The sequence below is a fragment of the Euprymna scolopes genome, chromosome 10 (assembly GCF_053919585.1).
Source record: "Euprymna scolopes isolate OS-2025 chromosome 10, ASM5391958v1, whole genome shotgun sequence".
NCBI lineage: Eukaryota > Metazoa > Mollusca > Cephalopoda > Sepiida > Sepiolidae > Euprymna > Euprymna scolopes.
In genome coordinates, this window is record NC_136491.1 from 29398974 (window position 1) to 29419500 (window position 20527).

A 20527-nucleotide genomic window follows, 5' to 3' on the forward strand; every position below is an offset into this window, starting at 1 on the left:
ATAAGTAGTGGTCGAGATTATCTGTGTCTACTTGTAAGGAATGTTACTTGCACGTGTTGAGATTCAGAGGGAAAAGAAGAAAAAAAAACGATTATTTGGCAGAGGAAGCATTGCTGGGAAATAATACAATTTGTTTTCTTGGGGAATCAATATAGACAAACAGATTTTCGGGTAAAATATGATTTGCTTAACACCCCCCACCCCCACATACACTCCTTGCCTCCACAGCCTTAACTGAAATTGATTTTCTTTTCTTATTTAAACTTCTAACCTAAAGGTGTTGCTCTACATCCTGTGACCCGCTGATCCGTTTGTTTATACCAATTGAACCAATACTGTTAGTGGTTTTGTTTTGGTTTTTCTTTTGTTTTGTCTTTGATTATTGTTGTTTATCATCTGTTTATATTTTGGACAATTGCCAGATGCACGGAGTCAAATCGATGCTCAGCTTTTGATTCTCAAGTCAAGCTGAACTTCTTGTTTTTATTAATGGAAGTTCAAGGAGAATTGAACCGCTTTTATGTTGTGTACAGTTCTTAACATATTTTTCTGTATGTATATATATATGTGTGTGTGTGTGTGTGTGTACACACACAAACACACTAATATCTTAAATATAGGTATATATATACTAATATCTTAATATATATATATATACTAATATCTTAAATATAGGTATATATATATATATATATATATATATATATATATACTAATATCTTAAATATAGGTATATATATATATATATACTAATATCTTAAATATAGGTATATATATATATATATATATATATATATATTCATCTGATTGAACACGACAGAGTTATTTTTTCCGATCTTTCTGGATATCTTTTCCATTTGCCGGGCGGTCTTTTTAATTTCAGCAGGATTTTAATACAAAATAGCGCCCAAACGTTGTTGTTCGGCCATATTCTTCTCAAGCACTTTCTATCGGTGCATCCGATTATCATCAGGAGCGATTGTTGTTGTTTTCTTGTTCTTTGAGGCTTGGTGCATTATATCCATTATTTTATCATTACTACCGGCAGTGGAAGATTTTGTTTTGAGCAATGGCATCGCCAGCGAGGCACAGATTTCTCCGATTCTGATACCCCCCAAAAGTTCTGATTTTGCCGATTCCGACTAATCGTCCCAACACTAATATATTATATATATATATGAGAGAGAGAGAGAGAGAATAGTGATTACTAAATAGATTTATAACATTTTTTACACTTCTTATGATTTAAGGTCTTAAATGGCCTGGTGTACTATAGACTATTAGGAAATTTTTTCTTATTTATATATATCTGTAAATTCCAAGATGTCTCTTCTTCGGAGCATTTCGCTAAAGCCAGAAATACAAGTTCCATGAGAACATCAACACCTTTTATTTATTTTACAAACACTTCGAATTTTTACAGTAAATAAAGAAACATACATGTACATAAATTATACAAATCGTTAATAATAATAATAATAATAATAATAATAATAATAATAATAATAATAATAATTGCACAACTGAGGGAACAAATTTATCATTTATTTCATAACCACAGATTACTCTCAGAGGTAGAGGAAGTATGCCAAAAAAGAAAAAGAGGAGCACATTACCTATTGTTGCAATATTTTGGGTGTATAATGGGGTAGTTATTTAAATGCTGCCCACCGCAGCATTATTTGACACAAGGCCTGGAAAGTGGGAACCCCACAGGCTCCCCTAAAGGAGGGGCACTCCTGCAATTTTAAAAATTGCCTGAGTAACCCCGTCGGCATTCCCCAGTCGGGGCGCCTCAGGCAGCAAGCAATAAACTTGCCCCACCGGAAAGCCCGGTGGCAAGGCCTGGGAGAGTGGACCTCCTTGGTATTACCCAGGCGGTGTACCTCAGTCCAACAGGTGCTGGGCCGGTTCCCGGCCCCTCACCTGTTGGGCTGAGTGTCAAGTGACGAATCCTTGACTTGTACTACCCTGTCTCCCTGCAGCCGAGGCCGCTAGGAGACACATCTCATCATCCAGGTGGATAATGGGGTATGATCCCACACAGTCGGACGATTCTATTTATAAACGATGCTGCTAAGAACTGACGAATCAAATTAATTCATGTTCTGCTACCAACCAATCAGAAACCAGAATTGCTTCATAAATATTAAACCTTTTCTGGAGCAATTTCACATGTTCTTTTCCCGGGTTTCGACACGGTAAGAATATTTTGTTTTGTGGAACTGTCTACTACAAACAAGTCACCTCCCAGGACTTGTGTGTAACAGCAAACCATCTGAAACTGTTCTGAAACTCAAGATGGCTTACACTTCTAGACCTATTATACATAGACCAAAGGATTTTAAAGGAGGTTAAAAGTAGAAAAAAAAGAACTTAGCCATGGCATGGATCGATTATAAGAAAGCGTATGTCAGGATCCTAGAAGCATTGATAATAGAATGCCTGAGAATGTACAGAATACTAGATAAGATAATCAATTTCATAGAAAAGGCAATGAGAACATGGAGAATTGAACCGACAGCTGATGGACAATACATAACTGAAATTAAAATATAAAGTGTGATCATACAAGGTGATTCCCTATCACCGTTACTGTTCAATATAGCCATGATGATCCTGGATAACATACTAAGAAAATGCCAAGCCGGGTAAAAGTTCACTAACACAGATGAAAGAAGGAACCACCTAATGTACATGGATGAACTGAAACTGTTCGCAAAAACAAAGACAGAACTAGAAATGCTAATAAACACGACCAAAATTTTAGCCTGAATGGAATTTGGTATGGAAAAGTATGCACTGCTGCCTATGAGAAGGGAAAACTAGAAGCAACAGAAGGTATACTACTGCCCAATCAAACAGAAATGAAAGCACGAGGTGAACATGATAGCTGTAATACTGAGGAGTGCTGAAGCAGACGCCATCAAAGCAATTGAAACGAAAAAGAAAATAGGAAAGGAATACATCAGAATAACAAGAAAACTCCTGGAAACTAAACTATATAGTAGAAACCTAATTAAAGGAATAAATACATGGACAGTGTCACTAATAAGATACTCTAGATCGTTTATAAGCTGGACCAAAGAAGAACTAAGGACTCTCAACCAGAAAACCAGGAAACTTATGACAATGCACTACACCTAAAGGATGATACTGACCGACTGTATGTGAAAAGGAAAGACAAAACAAGAGGGCTGGTCTGTATAGAAAACTGTAAATAACACAAAAAAATAAAATAATTAGAAAAATACATAATGCAGAACACCGAAAGAATAATTACTGCAGCAAGAGACAGGGAAGAAATAAACAAGATAGGAAAAGAGAACAGGAATGAGATAAAAGATAACCCTTATCTCTGAGTGGCTTCCGGGCCTTGATAAGTGGTGATCACTGTGTAAAAAAAAAAAAAAAAGAAAAATGGGGAGCGAAACAGCTACATGGACGATTCACAAGAATTACAAAATAAGAGACTAACAAAAACACTTGGAAATGGCTACAAAAAACGAAACCTAAAAAAGGGAAACTGAATCACTAATAACAGTTGCACAAGATAACAAGGTTAGAACCAACAACATCAAAGTAAGGATCAACAAGGCACAAGAAAACAGCAAATGCAGACTCTACGGATAAAGAGACAAAACAATAAACCACATATAAGTGAATGCTGCGGTACAACTCATGCTCTCGACTGATCCAAGTTATAACAACATGACCACTGTCAGCTGAACTTGCCCTCCGGGTCAAGATCACAGTGTAGTATCTATTCTTCAGATGCTGCACTTCAATTTCTTGTTCTCTGTCAGTGGAAGAGAAATCCTTCACAACTGAGACAATTTTTACTTTTGTTCCTTTTCTTCACATTAAAAAACGACCCTGGTGTCTAACTCTGTCCCGTGGGGAGGCATTGTAAATAGGAACATGACTACTGTCAGCATCCTCAAAATGCAAATCCAGAAGGTTCAACGCTTGAGGGTACAGCTCAACAAAATTTCCGACCACACTTATGGTCTTTGGTGCGGTTTCAAGTGAGGGCCACATCATGCCACCTCACATCTTCGAAGTCATCTTGAAATTCAATACGAAAGTGTACCTGGATGTGCTGATCCTCTGCTGCAATCAGGTAGCTGCTCGCAGACACTGAATATAGCAGAAGGACTCAGTGCCGGACCACAAGTCCAAAGAGACCCAGGCTTGGCTTCAGACAGAATGCTATGACTTTGTACCCTTCTCCCACTGAACCTCCTCATCCCCGACCTGGATCTGTTGGACTACTTTGAGCACATCACCAACATGACCTCCCACAATACCAAAGCCAGCCTAATCACCGCTATCTGCTAAGTATTCGCCAAGCTCCCACCAGCGCTTGTGGAAAAGGCATGCTCCCAGTTCCAGACCTGTATTGAGGTGCTGATTGAAGCTGAAGGCGGCTACATTGAATAGATGTCAGCTCTACAACATAATAAAGTTTCCTGAATTGATTTTTTTGTGGTGATGTTCTCAAATTATGACCAAGCGAAGTAGGCCAACAGATTTAGGTCCGGGCTGGAGGGGGTCCAGTGAGAGAAGGGTACAAACTCGTAGCACTCCCTCTGAAGCCAAGCCTGCGTCTCTTTGGACTTGTGGGCTCGTGCCAAGTCCTGCTGCTACATCCAAGGTTTGTCAGGGGATCACCATACTCTTTAGCACATCCAGGTACACTTTGATGTTGACTTTCAAGCTGACTTCAAAGATGTGAGGTGGCATGATGTGACTCTCACTTGAAACCAAACCAAAGACTATAACCGTGGCTGGAAATGTTGAAGCATCCGGATTTGCATTTTGAGGGTGCTGGCAATGGTCCTGTTGTCATAACTTGGAATATTACAGAGCATGAGTTGTACAGTAGCACATCTCCATTCTCACTCGTTGAACATTGTGTCACTTTCAGACATGATAGAAGGCTTCTATCGCTCTTGCGATTTGTACACAACTGGCCAACTAGTAGATGGTCTGCAACAAAACGGAAATGGAATCATGTCTATTTTTTAGGGCGACAATTTTATCGTTCCACTCTGTACACTTCATCGTTTCTGTACTGAGCCAGTGAAGAAGAAATCTTTCTGGATTTAAACAGTTTTCATTTTTGTCTCAATTGGAGAGCTATATTTCCCCCACTTTAAATTTAAATTAAGTTTAAATTTGCCCCCATGGGAAGGCAAATAAATAGAAAGTGTAGCAATAAGACTAGACTAACTATTTCTAAATACTTTTTTTCTCTCTCTCTCTCTCTCTCTCTCTCTCTCTCTCTCTCTCTTCTGATGGCGACCAAACTAGCTGCAGAAAAGGGGAGGCTGAAAAAGAGGAGTTTAACAGAGCATTGATGACCTTATATTTTTTGATTCCTCACTTGAAGAGTTTTCAGAAATAATTTTTTTATTTTATTTGATTCCTCTTGAGGGCAAAGTTAGACACAAGCTCGGTTTTTAATGGGGTGGGAAAAAATTCAGCTCCCACAAAAGAGGTACTCTGGAGTGTGACAACGATAAAAATTGGGTCAGTCTAGAAGGATTCCTCCTTCATTTATAGATAGAAACTATGCAGATATAATCAGAACTAGCAGGACCTGTGGAAATTCCACAGTGGCATCTTTCATAAGTAATATATTGATACTGGGCATTCTGTGGAGGTTCAGCATGAATGGAGGCCCCACGATATTATTGTAGCCCTTTTGTTAAACAGTAAAAGTATTTATCTAAGTAATCTGGGTAATGTAGTTGCAGAATATATCTCGTTATTACGGTTTATCTCCAATATCCTTATAGGAGTCTGTGACATATTTTCATAGTATGGACACCCAGCAAGAACGTAAATCCCACAATATCATTATACCATCTTTAGACAGAACAGATACTATCTTTGGATCCTAGCCATCGTTTTTTTTTTAAATTTTTTTTTAAATTTTTTTTTTTTTTACATTGCTTCTTTATTGATTGGGTGAGTCTATTTATTACAAAGAGGTATAGAAAGGGATAACATGCTACAAACACTGAATTAGCGCAGCTATATACTAATTTAATGTATATCGTACGTTATCACCTACTACCTTCCTTTTTAATAAATAGGATCTCCTGATCAAATAGTTTATAATCTATAAACCGTGACACATATAAATACAGTATTAATATATAGATTACTGATCCATACGTAATTTATCAGTATGTATGAGGACGCCTACACTCTAGGCAACTCTTGCATGCCACATGGTCTCCAGCTTTCTGAACCCTGTCTTACAGCTGGATCAGACTGGTTGGAACGAGACAGTGAAGCTGGCTCTATGCAAACCAATTTCACTTCAAACAAACTCCCAGCACGAGTTATCCGTCATCTCTAGGATGAACAGATGGTCCTCATCCTTCTGATGGACGGACAGCATATACTAAGTTTATACTAACAATGTAGAAACCGTAAAAAAAATTAAAAAAATAAAAATACACCTGAGCGTACTTTTTTCTATTCAAGCCGTTTATAATATTGATGGGGGTATCCTCCAATTGGTGCGATACATATAAGTAATAAGTGCGAACAGATGTTGTATTTGTAGATTGGTACCAATCCTCAGCTTATATGGGTGCTCGCCTCCCAACGGACCTCTCGCACTAAGTAGTTCATAATCACGTTGACACATTGGTTCTCATTAGATCACCAAAGTTAAGCAATGCTAAGCTTGGCCAATACCAAATGGGAATATCAGGTATAAGGAGGATGTCGACACTTCCGGCAGCTTTTGCATCCCACCTGATCTCCATCTGTTTTGACCCTCTCAGCTAGAAATCGTTTACCAATCAAATTTCATTTTGGTCCCCCAACAAAAGGAAGGTGGACCTGTAAATTCACCCTTGTCCATTCTTCTATTCGTCTGTCTGCACTTTTCTCAATAACTATGCCTTGGAATTTGTTGAAGTTTTGCACAAACATTAAACATGATATGAGTAAAAATGTAACAGAACAGATTTTCCGGGAAAACTCTGGTTGCCCCCCCCCCTAGGGGTGCCTCTTGGGTTAAAATTTTTTTTTTCTTACTGGACTAAGCTGGATACAACAAGAGAGTAGGACTGTCTCTGCGCAAACTAGTTTCATTTTCAACAAACTCCCATCACGAGTCGTTCATCATCCCTAGGATAAACAGATGGTTTTCGTCATTCCGATGGACAAACAGCATATACTAAGTACGTACTAACACTGTAGAAGCAAAAAAAAAAAAAAAAAAAAAAAACACATAATAGTGTACTTTTTTTCTATTCAAACCCCTCATAAATAATATTGGTGGTGGGGGGGTTCTCTAATTAATAACTACCACATACCCATTACCAGGGCGAACTACCAAGGGGTCGGACCTCGGCCATGGACCACAGAGTGGAGGCCTGTAGGCAGTTAACTGGCGTATTCAGCCTCGTCTGGCAGCTCCTGCATCCCACCTGGCTTCTCGACTTTTTCCTGCCGCTGGATCAGACTGGCTGGGACGAGAGAGTGAGGCTGGCTTTGTGCAAACCAGCTTCATTTAAAACAAACTTCCAGCACGAGTCATTCGTTATCCCTACAATGATGAGATGGTCTTCGTCGTTTTGACGGACAAACATAATAGTGGCGTAGATTGCTGAAACATTTTTCACCTTTTGAAATTTGTCAGGTTTGCGTCTGCCGCCATCTTAAGAAGTGGCAGCCATCTTGAATTTTCTGGTGGCTAACGTTCTTTTCTTAAAATGTATGTTCAGAACGTCATTTGTGCCAGTTTTGGTGCTAAGTGAAAGATTCTTATGGATATTGAGATAATCTGCCCCACTATAATTATTTTTCAGCTTTTACGTACAACTCTGATAAAAAAATGTTTATATATATATAAATTGCCTATTTGGATCACTGTTTAGATTAGCTTTTCTGCTGTGAGGATTCGAAAGAAAAATCTCCATGTTTTTTTTTTTTTCTATCAATAATTTAAGCATAAAATGATTAGGGCTTCATGTCAACATTCCTGATGCAATTATGCAACTCATATCAGAGATTGAATTACATTTGATCGAAATTACAATCTTAAAAAAAAAAGTTTTATTCTGATAAAATCTGTGGCTCTTTCTATTGCTTTTAGATTCACTCTTCATTTTTTTTTTGTGTATTCATATATTTCTTTTTCATTTTATATTCAATCAGCTTATGCCAGTAGTTGGCCTATCTTTGATTTTAAATAACCATTTTAGATAATTGCATGGAAAATCCTCTTTAGATTATGGACGCTTCTACACTATCAGAACGAAATTTTGTAGTCGATAAATGGAGTTTTCAGATAAAAAAAAAAAAACAATGGTTTCTATTGATTTTTTTTTTTGTCAATTCTAATAAATTACAATGTTAGTTTCCAAATTATGCAGTCGAAATTACCTGAATATTACTGAATTATCTAAAAAAAAAAAAAAACTTTAATCGTATTAGCAGGTGAAAAATCGTGGCCATCTTGTTTTTATAAAATAAATCGAAACGAAACCATAAACAAGCGGAGTAACTCTAAATGTTTAATGTGATTAATACAAAGCAAACGAAATAAACGTAACATATATACAATGTTTCTGAGTCTGGTTTTCATTTAAGATTTTTTCATAATTGTTTAATATAAAATTAACTGTTCGCCTAACAATTAAATACCATGAAAATACAAAAAACTTTTTCTGAGTTTTCCAAGAATTGTCGGGAAGAAATTACCTCCCTTTTGAACTCTCCTGCGTCTTACATAAACAAATACGATCGTTTTCTCCAAATTCTATTTACTTTAATAAATACTTTTCTGCCTTATCGGTTTTGGTAATTTTTTGGATATAATCATCCTAAAAATATGAGGAATACGTAGATACCATTGTTTTCATGTAAAATTCAGTATTAACATTTCTGAAACTTCGTTCTAATAGTGTAGAAGCGCCAGATTATGTTACAGCCTTGTTGAGGGTTGCAAAGAAAAACAGAACGCCAGAATAAAGTAACGATATGTATCACAAAGCATACACTAGGTGAGTTGTTCATCGTAGCCGATGCACGACCTAGGTTAATCCACTGGATATCGACTGGTTATTTACTTATTTCCCACGAAACAAAATATGGCACAAGGCCGATTTAATGTAGGAGATAACCAGCTCCCCTCAAAAGGAATATTCTGCAAAAATAAAATTGCCTTAGTATAGAAGGGTTTCCCCGCTCCATTGACTGAGGACAATTAATTTGAGTGCAACATCTAAGTAGACAGCACACTTCAGCCACCAGTCTAGTACGAGTACCGGAGATCGGCTGACACCTTATGGCTTAGTCTTCTGGTATTCATTGAGATTGGAATAATCTACTAGTAGGTAACATAGGCTAGTTCAGTCATAACATCCTCCCCTCTTAAACTGATAACTCTGGACGGTGTATCAATATTTTTTTCCTTTTTGGGTAGACCATAAACAGGTCAGTGGTTTTTCCTTTTCCGGCCCGAACGTCGTGGTTATGGTGTGATTTGGGGAGGCTCAATATAAAACGTGTTGTAGTAAACAGTTTCAGGTTCTACTTCTTCCTGGGGCAATTCTTCTTGGTCCTCAGTCATACGTTTTGTTTATCTGTTTCACATGCATTTTGTGTGTGAATTTTGTTTCCTGGATTGTATAGATCACATTTACAATCCTTTGTATTACTTTTCGAAACGTTATTTTTAAAATGCTTGCAGTACACTTTCTCTCCAAGGTTATATTTGTAGTGGTACCATAGAGGTTCTCCTATGTGTGGTTTGTCTTGGTAGCAACTTCTCAAGTACCGATTTGATTTTACGGCCAAACATAACCTCCACTGGGGTGTTAGGGTTTGCCGTAATTCTGTATACCTGAAAAAAACTGCTGTAAAGCTTTTTCCATGGGTGATCCATAAGCCTTCCTTAACTTGATTTTTAGGGTGTCCACAAAGCGCTATGCTTCGCCATTACTTCTAGGATGATACTGTGAGGTTGTAAAATATTTTACCTTACATATCTCACCAAATTCTTGGAACTCTGAAGACGTTAATTGGGTAGCATTAACACTAACCAGGCAATCAACAATACCAAAACGAGCGAAAAGCTCACAGAAGAAATTACTCGTTACCATTGTGGTGGATTTCCTGCATTTTAGCACCTCTGGCCATTTGGAAAAACTATCTACTACTATCAATTAATAGAATTTATCGAGTGGTACCGCAAAGTCTATATGTATCCTGGACCATGATTGTCTGGATTTTAGCCAGGGTTTGTGGATAATCGGTGGTGCCTTGGCAGCCAAAGCACAACCTTTACATGCTTAAACCATACAAGTTATATCTTTGTCCATGGACAACCAGTAAACAAAGCTATGTATCAGGCATTTCATTCTGCTGGTGCCAGGATAACCCATGTGGAAGATTTTTAGTATTCTCTTTTGCAGCGTTTTTGGAATGATGACTTTTGCTATAAAACAGAACGTTGTCGCAGACAGAGTACATATCAGAAGTAAATTCTCCTTGTTTAAATTTCTGTTTTGTGCTTTTTATAAATTCATCATTTACCGCTTCAGTCTTAATTTTTTGAAGAGTCATTGTTAATTCCCAGATTGTATTGTGAATCATCATCTTTATCTCACTATTTATCTGCAATGCAGCGATTACAGAATCCTCGAGGGGTTCCTTTTGGGCCAGGATTAACCTAGACAGCTCATGAGCGATATTCTTTGACTATAAAAAATTCCAGTTTAAAATCATAATTCAATAAACTGGTTCCCCATCTTAGTAAACGGTTGGCCGTATATGTGAGTAGTCCTTTTTTGACCCACAAATAGTTAGAAGGGGCTTATGGTCTGTTTTTGTTTTACAGCATAAAATGCCTACCGTGCAGGTAACGATGAAATTTTGAGACTGCATAGATAATGACGGGTAGTGTTTATCAGCCCGGAGAAGTGTTCTGAATGCATAGGCAATTGTTTTTTTTTTTACCCATAAGGCATCTTATGCAGCAGGCATGCACCTATACCATATTGACTAGCATCACTAGCCATTATGATATCTAGTTTAGGGTTAAAATGTGTGATGAAGAGGGCTAATGGTAATACCTTTTTAATTTCCTCAAACGCTGACTGACACTCAGTAGTCCATTCCCAACGTTTATCCTTGTTCAAAAGCTTGTTCAAAAGGTGCCCGCAGTTCATGCATTTTTGGAATGAAGCACTGGTAATAGTTATCGAGCCCTAGGAAACTTTGCAATTGGATAGTATTTTCCGGTTCCGGCATGTTCCTTATCGCAGCGGTTCACTCTGGGTCTGGACGCCTGCCATTCTTGTTTTATTTTCTGCAAGAAGAATTCGATTTTTTTTTTTTTTTACTTGGTTTTAAATCTAAACTTCTGTATCAATCTGAATACTTTGTGGATATGATCTTTTAAGACCACCTAGCATCGTGCTCATAACCTGTTGAAAAATGGCAGACGCGACCTTGACCGCAAACGCTAATCTTTCATAACTATAAAGATCTCGATAAGTATTTATGTAGAGTAATTTAGCACTATCATTTTCAACTGGAATCTATAGATATGTGTAGCTTAGGTCGATTTTCGAGAAAATTTGACCACCGTTTAGTCTTGTAAAAATTTCTTCCAGACTTGGCAAGGGATAGGGGAAGTCCTTCAAAGACGCATTCAACCCCGTCGAAGAATGTGCCGTAACACGGATTTCCCCTGATTTCTTTTTTACGTAGACTGTGGGAGCAGCCCACTTATTGTTTTCGGTTTTCGATAGAATGCCCACATTTTCTAATCTGTCGAGCTCCTGGCTGATTTTTTTTCTAGCAACGCAAATAGAACGCTGCGTTTTCTTTCGAACACTGGTTGTACATTCCGCTTTAATCTTAATTCCGCGACCATTTTTGTACATTTTGTACATTTTGTACATTTTGTACATTTCCCCATGCTTGATGTGAATACTTCCGTAAATTCATTTTTTTTGTAATTGCGAATTAACGTCTCCATTTCTGCTGGAATTGATTCTGCTTTTCTGCAGAATGTAGATATTGGCAGGTTCCATAAATAAAATTCATGTCTTCAGTCCGACCCGAGTCGGTTAAGTGGTGTTCCTTAATACATAAGCTTTTATTTTTTCGTCTTTCCCAACAATGTGACGTCCGCTAAAAATTCACCTGCCAAGTTAATTTACATACCATTAACGACCTTTGCTATTTTGAGTGTTCTCAGCATTGTGGATATATTCAATTTCTTCCAGCTTTTTAAATTTACTCTCGAAAGGTCTGAACCCGAATCGAGTTGCGTTTTTATTTCTTTATCATGAATTTTTATAGTCATATATATTCGCAACCTTTCTTCGTTATTTTCAGTTTCCGCCAAACATACTCGCGTTTTGTATATAACTAGCAGGCCGCCCGGCATTGCCCGGTCGTAAAATACGCTTAAATATGATATCTTGATTAATGCAGATTTCGTATTTATTATATTGGCCCCATATATAGTCATGATTTAAAAAGTTTAAAAAAAAAAAAAAAAGACTCGTGTGCCACCACTGAGAATCGAAACCAAAACGTTTAGCTTACGATTTAATTTTTCCTTTGACGTTAAAGCCTGTACTATGAAGACATGTTTGCTGCAAAGCTAAAAATTAAAACATGAACCTATAGCTATTACGTCACGCATGCATATTCGCAATGCCGTCATTCGACCTTCACCTGGCAAATTTCTTTTTAATTTTCACATTTTTGCACCGATTCTCCTCGGCTAAAACACAAATATAAAGTTTCGCATGGGTTTGAATATCCTATATATTAAGTTTCATGTCTGTAGACCAAATACTGACAGAGGATTTTGGTAGGCAAAATTTTTTAAAACAAAATATATACGCATACATAAATATTTATAGAAAGAGGTTTGTGTTTACTATAGGCTTCTTACGCAAATATTATGCAAGTATAAATCATGTAGAATATCTGCATGAATATAATTACACGTAATAGTAGACTAAAGATGATCATCCCATAAGAAAACCGAAAAAACTAACAGAGAATTAAAATGAATGTTTAAAAGAATATGCAAATTAGCTAAATCTTTTGCAGATGAACCTAATTCCACGACCCATGTATAACAAATTTGTATTTTGTCTTTATATAAATAGAAAAAAGTGTTTTTATATGAATATCAATACACAAAAATAATTATAGAAGTATATATATATATATATATATATATATACTTCTATAATTATTTTTGTGTATTGATATTCATATAAAAACACTTTTTTCTATTTATTATATTATATATTATATATATATATATATATATATATATATATATATATATATATATAATCAATTTAGTTTAGCTATACTGACGAGAAGTGAAACTTCGAAACATGTCATGTCTATAGATAACTTCATTTTATGCACGTCAAAATATTTAAATAAATATTTAAATAATAAATAAATTGCAAAAAATACGTCCCAAAAATGTGGGACGACTAGAATATAAACAAAGGGCAGATAACCTCTCCCTTTTTATAGTACTCAGAGAGTGAAAAAAAATACCACAAAAGCGTTTATAAAAAAAAAAAAATAAATCAACAATCTCATTATATATATATAATTCCAATTACGCGATTTCCTTGGATTTTACTTGTGCGAATGGAAAATTAAATGAACTTTTTTGGACTTACATTTTTGGATTTTACCGTCATTGAGTGCTTTTCCTTTCACCAGACTATCCATTCACGTGAAACCACCCTTTTCTTCACCATGTTCTCTATGCTTCACTTTTTGTTATCAAGTAAGATCTTTGACTTACTTGCAGTTTCATCAAATACTTTTGTATGCAAAATCCGATCCCGCATTTTGCTAATTCCTTCCCTCTGATGAGAAGAAAAGTATTTCTTCGAAACTCCACGGATTAAGGACTATCCACTTATCAAGTGTTTCCTTTTCAGATTAAATAGATTTTTAACTCTTTTTCAAAGTGTTTTTTACATGTTTTATTAACTATTTGCTCTCATATATATATATATATATATATACATATCATATATATATATATATATACATATCATATATATATATCATATATATATATATATATATATATATATATGATATGTATTCACAAAAATAGCTGATGAGGCCACAAAATGTAATTGATTTTTCACAAGTTCTGACTCAAATCAACTTAGCACAAAAACCTGACCTGATGGAGAAAAACTGATGCCATTCCCAGATTCAGCAGCACAAATCTAGGTTAAATCAGTTATAGAAATGTAGACAACATTCAAAAAGTAAAACAGTGTCGCCCAGTGTTATTTATAAATGATAGTTCCTTACTAGGTCTATTTTATAGTTGACCGTCACCCAGCATATGCGCTGCTTCTTTGAGTCGTCTTACCCTCCACTATCCTTCTCTGTCTATAACCTTTACTTTGTCCCATAAGGGTGGACGATTTCCCTTTTCTAGAGTTCGGCAGAAAAATTCCCGAGTTCGACAAGATACACCTGAAGAAGGTCGGAGGTTAATATTAGCCAAAACGTTGTAAGAATAACACTCAAGATGAGAATAGTAGTCTGAATAATTTAAATAAGATATAATTTTGCATTTCTTTTAATGACATTTCTACAAAAAAGAAAGATAAAAAACCTAATCCTAAATTAAATAGTATTAAGTTTTAAAATAAGAAATTAAATATGAAAATAATTTTAACAAATATTAGAATTCTTCCAAATAAATAAATGAATACGTAAAGTAAAAAGTAAAAGGTGATAAACGAAAGCATCGGGTAAAGGTTAGGGTTAGGGTTAAGGTTAGGGCTAGGGTTAGGTTTCCCAAACGAATGCATCTCAGTACAACTCACTTCCCAAACTTTCAAAAGATGATTTTGAATAAATACAATGTGACTTCTCGAAGGAAAAGAATGGGACTCCCAACCCCACTATCACCACTATATATATATATGCTCGTTGTAATTTAGATATATAATAAGCTCGATAGTTAAATGTCCTAGAGCTAATTCAATATTAAGTAATGTGATTTATAATTTAAAATTTAAAAATCAAATTTTAATTAAATTAAAAATCCGTTTCATAAGAAGGAACAACAACAAAATCAATTATCTGTACGATCGTTTCGGAAAACAATGCTTTTTATTGTGGTATACATCAAGTTATGTAGAATAATTATATATAGTTTTTTGGTAAGCAAGGTCTCCTCATCAGCAAATTTTGGAGGGTTTTTATTGAATTTAAAAGACACCATAAATAAACCTAGCATTAAAAGTAAGGCAGATCAATCTTTTAATTTTTCTTTTTTGGAAATCAGGAACTGTGGTTAAAATAGTCATTTAGATGTTTGCTATAGCTTTTTATTTTATATATATATATATATATATATATATATATATATATATATATATATATATATATATATATATATATATATATATATATAGTTATCACACACGGTAGTACGACTGCGATAATGTTAAGACAACTGAGCTACAACCGCAAACTGGATGCTTCCGTCCACTCAACAAGAACAATACTGTTGATCCGACCTGACATGATACCAAACACTTCCGTCCAAATGACTCGGCATGATCCCTCGACCATTCCTTCGACACGACCAGACAAGATCCCGAACAACTTCATCAACACAACCTGACAGGATGCGAACTATTCCGTCGGAACAACCCGCCACAATCCCGAACAACTTTGTCGACATGATCTGACACGTTCCTAAACAACTTCATCGGTACGATCCGACATGATGCTAACAATCCCATCGATACGACCCAACACACTGCCAGAGCAAATGCAGCAGTTACTTGCTGAACGACTCTGGCGTCGTTTTTTTTTTTTCGTAGCCCTTGCACAAACTCATTTTTCGTCGTAGTTAAGCGCGATTAAGACACTGACAAAATTGTTGAGTGCTTCCGTCACATACGAGTTGATCATATGACATCGGTATTAAAAAAAAAAAAAATGAAGAGTTGAAATTATTATGGAATGATAAAAAACGAGAACATTTAAAATAATTTAATGAAATTGCAGTGTCAGTTCCTGTGCTGTAGAGAATCACACAGTTCGATTATTTTACCAAAATTCCTTAAATATTGATTCCAAGATTAAAATATTTTATTTACTTTTGTTTTGATGAAATGCTGTTTATAACATTAAAAAAATTATGGAAGTCATAAAAACAAGGCATGAAGCCACTTGACGTAAGAAATTACTCATAATAAAAAGATGGAGGAATCCAAACCAAGCCTGAAAAAGATCCCACCACCAGCGTTCAATATCCTGGACGCCAAATACGCTATCCAAAATATAAGCCCTTTAAGAGCCCAATAGGGAAGAAAGAGATTATAAAACTGACTGACAAAAAAAGTCTGCTTCCTAAATTGGTTAAGTGGCTGACCGAAAGTGATACCATCACCAGTATGTTTCTCATCTTTTGGCTGACAATTAATCAGTCTCATTAACACTTATTTAAATTAACAGAAAAAAAAACTTTGATGTACTTATGTATCAGGCAGAAATAGGTATCTACACCAAAAATTACGGAAAATTTCAAGTAGAATTTTAATTAAAAAATAAAACTATTTTACTATTTGTAGTCAACGAACTCTGGAGGACGAGTCTTTACATTAGAAAAAGGGAGATAACCTTCTACAGTGTACTTTATATGAGTAAAAACAAAAAATGTTATTTATTATTTAAATTCTGCTTGACATTTTTCCCTAATATTTGCTGTCGATATCTATTATTAGTCAACAGAAAAGGACCAATTCTCATCCACAACAATGCCCGACCGCACGTTGCTAAACCAACCCTGCAGAAGTTGAACGAATTGGGCTACGAAACTTTGCCTCAACCGCCATACTCTCCAGATCTCTCAGCTACAGAGTACCATTTTTATCAAGCATCTCGACAACTTTCTGCATGAGAAATGCTTCAAAATCCTAAGCGATATCAAAAACGCCTTCAGCGACTTCATCGCCACCAGAACGTAGGTTTTTACATTACTGGCATAAATGCACTTGTTTTGCGTTTGCAAAAGTGCGTTGATCCTAATGGTGTTTATTTCGATCAACAATGTTTTTGTTTGAGCCGAGATAGGTCATCTGAATTTTAAAGTTCAAAACCGCAAGAACTTTCTTGTCAACCTGATATATTCAATCGTTTTCTTGTTAATTTCTTTTGGACCGCCATATTTCACTTGTGCGTCTCTTTCAAGAAGCACCAAATATTCTTCCGCATGAAGACCCAAATAAGATAAATGATTAATATTGATGCAACAATAACAAATGTCTCCATCATGTTCAAAGGTTAAGAGAAAAAAAAGTTAATTTTTCATGGATGAACAGAATAATGTCCAGAGATATAAACAGGGATTATTTACTGAAGCAAACAGACAAAATATTAGGTTCGTTCAACTTAATTCTCTAGTTCTATCCTGTATTTCTTCTGATGTCGGTAGTGATACATCTGTGCACCCTGAGCCAGTTTATATGCAGGTCCGAAATAATCAAAATATATACAGTGGTATAATTAACAAAAGGTGTATTAGCAAAAGTATGTTACCGAAGTGCACGTCATGATTCTGGAGCCATAACTGCCACAAATTGCGGTACATACTTCATTTCCACCGCAAGGAAGTTTTGACACAGAAGGTGAGGAGAGTCAAGCTAGCGTCTCTGAGGGAGGAACGCTCTATCCTTTTTAAAATTAACAGGACAACTCTGTCGGCATTCCCTAGTCAGGGCACCTCAGGCAGTAAGCAATAAACTTACTCAAATCGAAAACTGGGAGGCAAGGCCTGGGAGAATAGACCTCCTTAGACTACTCAAAACGAATGCCTCAGCCCGCCAGATAAAAGTCTACCGAAATGACCCAGTTTCTGCTGGGCTGACTGTGGAGATAAGAACTTCAATTGGCTCATGGAGTAAATAGCAAATGTTGTCATGTCGTTTAGATGTGACTGTGTTTATTTACTGTTTCTGGGAAAGTCCATTATTCCTAAAATTGGGTAGAGTCAGCTCACCCCATAACAATAAGATAATAGGTTTATTCGACTTACTTCTCTAGTGCTATCATTTGTTGCTTCTGGTGTTGGTAGTGGTACATCTGCGCACTCTGGGCCAGTTTCCTATCACCGGGCGATGGCAGCCGATCCTTGGTTGGACCAGTCACCCCATAAGCTGGGTAGTCAACATCCGATGCAGCTTTCACATTCTTCTGTAGCCTGAAATTATGAATCAAAATAAAGACGCAAATGGTTAGAAAAATTCATTAGACTCTTTTGCTTTTGTATAAAAACTAACAGGGCGCCCTGCGTTGCCCGGTCGAAAAATGTGCATAAATATTATATTTTAATTCATGCAGAAACTGAGATACTTGCATGCGAGTATTATGGGTTTTTTTTTAACAGTTCAGTTCTTGTAAGTAAAAAAAGAAAGAAGAAAATACTTGAGCTAAGATCGAAACCAAAACCTAAAGACAGTGAGTCAAGTACGACAACCATTAGACTAGCTTGACACAGTTTTTAAAAAGTGTTTTCAAACCTACTTATTTTAAACATAATGAATCTGTCATGCGAACCATTCATGCACGCCCAGTCGTGAAACAGTAAACAGATAAAAATCCGACGACCTCCACGAACCAATTCTTCAATTTTGACCCCTTTAACAGCCCGTTTTTTTTTTCTGGATGAAAACCGATTAAAATGTTTTCAGCATCTCTGAATATCCTATATACCAAATTTCATAATTGTAGATAAAAAGTTTTGTTGAGTATATTAATTGAGAAGTGTCTTCACACACACATTCTCACTTCTATAGATATTAGGGATGGATCGATTTCAATATATTTTCCGATTCCGATACAATTACCGAGTCCAATTCTTTATAAATCTCTAAATATTTTACAGTAAAGGTGTTATTTTTTCCTGATTACCATAAAAACATGTTAAATGTGCAGATTTTTTCTCAAATGTAAATATACACTTGTGAGGATGATCTAACGATTTTAGTTTTACTAATTGTTTAAAATCAATATATATTCATTTCTCGAACTACCGATATTATCATTGAATTAAGCATTGTTTATTCAATGTTTTCACACAAAAAAATTATAATTGCAAAAATTATTTCTACTTTATCTTTTAGATTACATGTTTCGCGTAATTTTTATATGTAAGATTCTAATATTCTAAAATTGAATGAACGTGAAACTTTCGGCATAACATAATTTTTATATAATCTTGAAAAAAGTTTGTTTTCTTATTTAAAAGCAGGAACACAAAAAAATAAATTAAAAATGGTAAAAATTATACAAATCCTCACGATAGAAATGTACGGATGCACGGCTGGAACAAACAAAGAAAACTATCACTTCCTATCTTCTTCCAACTACCTGACGTCATTTTCAGACAGCCTTTTGACTTTCTGACATTTTGGGCTTTCGTAGAATCCACATTTTAACGATTTTTTTTTTTTGTTTTTGCTTAAGCAAAGCTAGAATCTCTCGTTTTTGGGGGGCTAATTAAGTTATTTTTGTATACAAACAAGGTATTTTTTTTATTTAATTCAATATCTTAGGACTTTAATTTTCTAATTACTATCAGCGGTAGAATATTTTTCTTTAGAGAAAGTTAAAAAAAAAAAAAAAAAGAAAAGAAAGCCAATTACAAAAATCGTTTTTGGCATCGGAAAATAGGCACAAATTTTTCCGATTCTGATACCACAAAAAAGTTCCGATTTTTTCGACTCCCGATTCCCATTAATCGTCCCAACACTAATTGATAAACAAACGTTTTCTTTAATAATTTAACATTAATTTTTAAGCGTTTACTTCATATATAATCGGAAACTTTTGCAATAGTTTTGCCTTATAATGGGGTATTCTCCTTGAAAATTTGGAGATTCTATTTATGAACACTGCTGATAGGAACTGACGAATCAAATTCATTCACGTTTTGTTATCAACCAATCAGAAACCAGAATTGCTCCATAAAAATTGAATCTTCCAGTATTACAGCATATATTTTTTTCTTGAAGGATAATTTGCTCTTTACTTGGAAAATTATGAAGTTCAAGATCTATACAGACCATCCAGGTCGTGTATAGAATAGCTACCAACCGGAAACTCTTCTGACATTAAATATGGCTTCCAATTCAAGAAAACCAAAACATACAACCGTCGATGAAATCGATGTATTCCAAGTGACAATACTTTTCTTATTAACGTATAGCACAAGACCACAGGTGGTACAACACATTTAAACCAACAGTGACTAATACCTTCACGGACTAACATTTCAAAATTACATTTAACAAGCCGCGCGTGCATGGTCCCCCTCTGGTGCTGCATGTGAGATGATGCCACAAGAAATAGTGAAGAAATGATGAATGTGAGAAGTGTGAAGGGCCAAGGTTGCCTTCACATTTTCGCCAAGTTTCAGAAAAATCTAATGGATGGGCATAAGTTAGCGGGTAAA

General features: G+C 35.6%; 1 protein-coding gene across 1 annotated transcript in view; it reads right to left on the reverse strand.

Annotated features, from left to right (window-relative positions):
* Positions 1-20527, reverse strand: part of LOC145285897 (uncharacterized) — a 417018-nt gene that overhangs the window by 165121 nt on the left and 231370 nt on the right. Inside the window, exon 3 of the mRNA XM_080134364.1 lies at positions 18110-18274. Within this exon, the coding sequence (XP_079990490.1) occupies positions 18110-18274 (165 nt within the window). The remainder of the gene's footprint in view (positions 1-18109; positions 18275-20527) is intronic.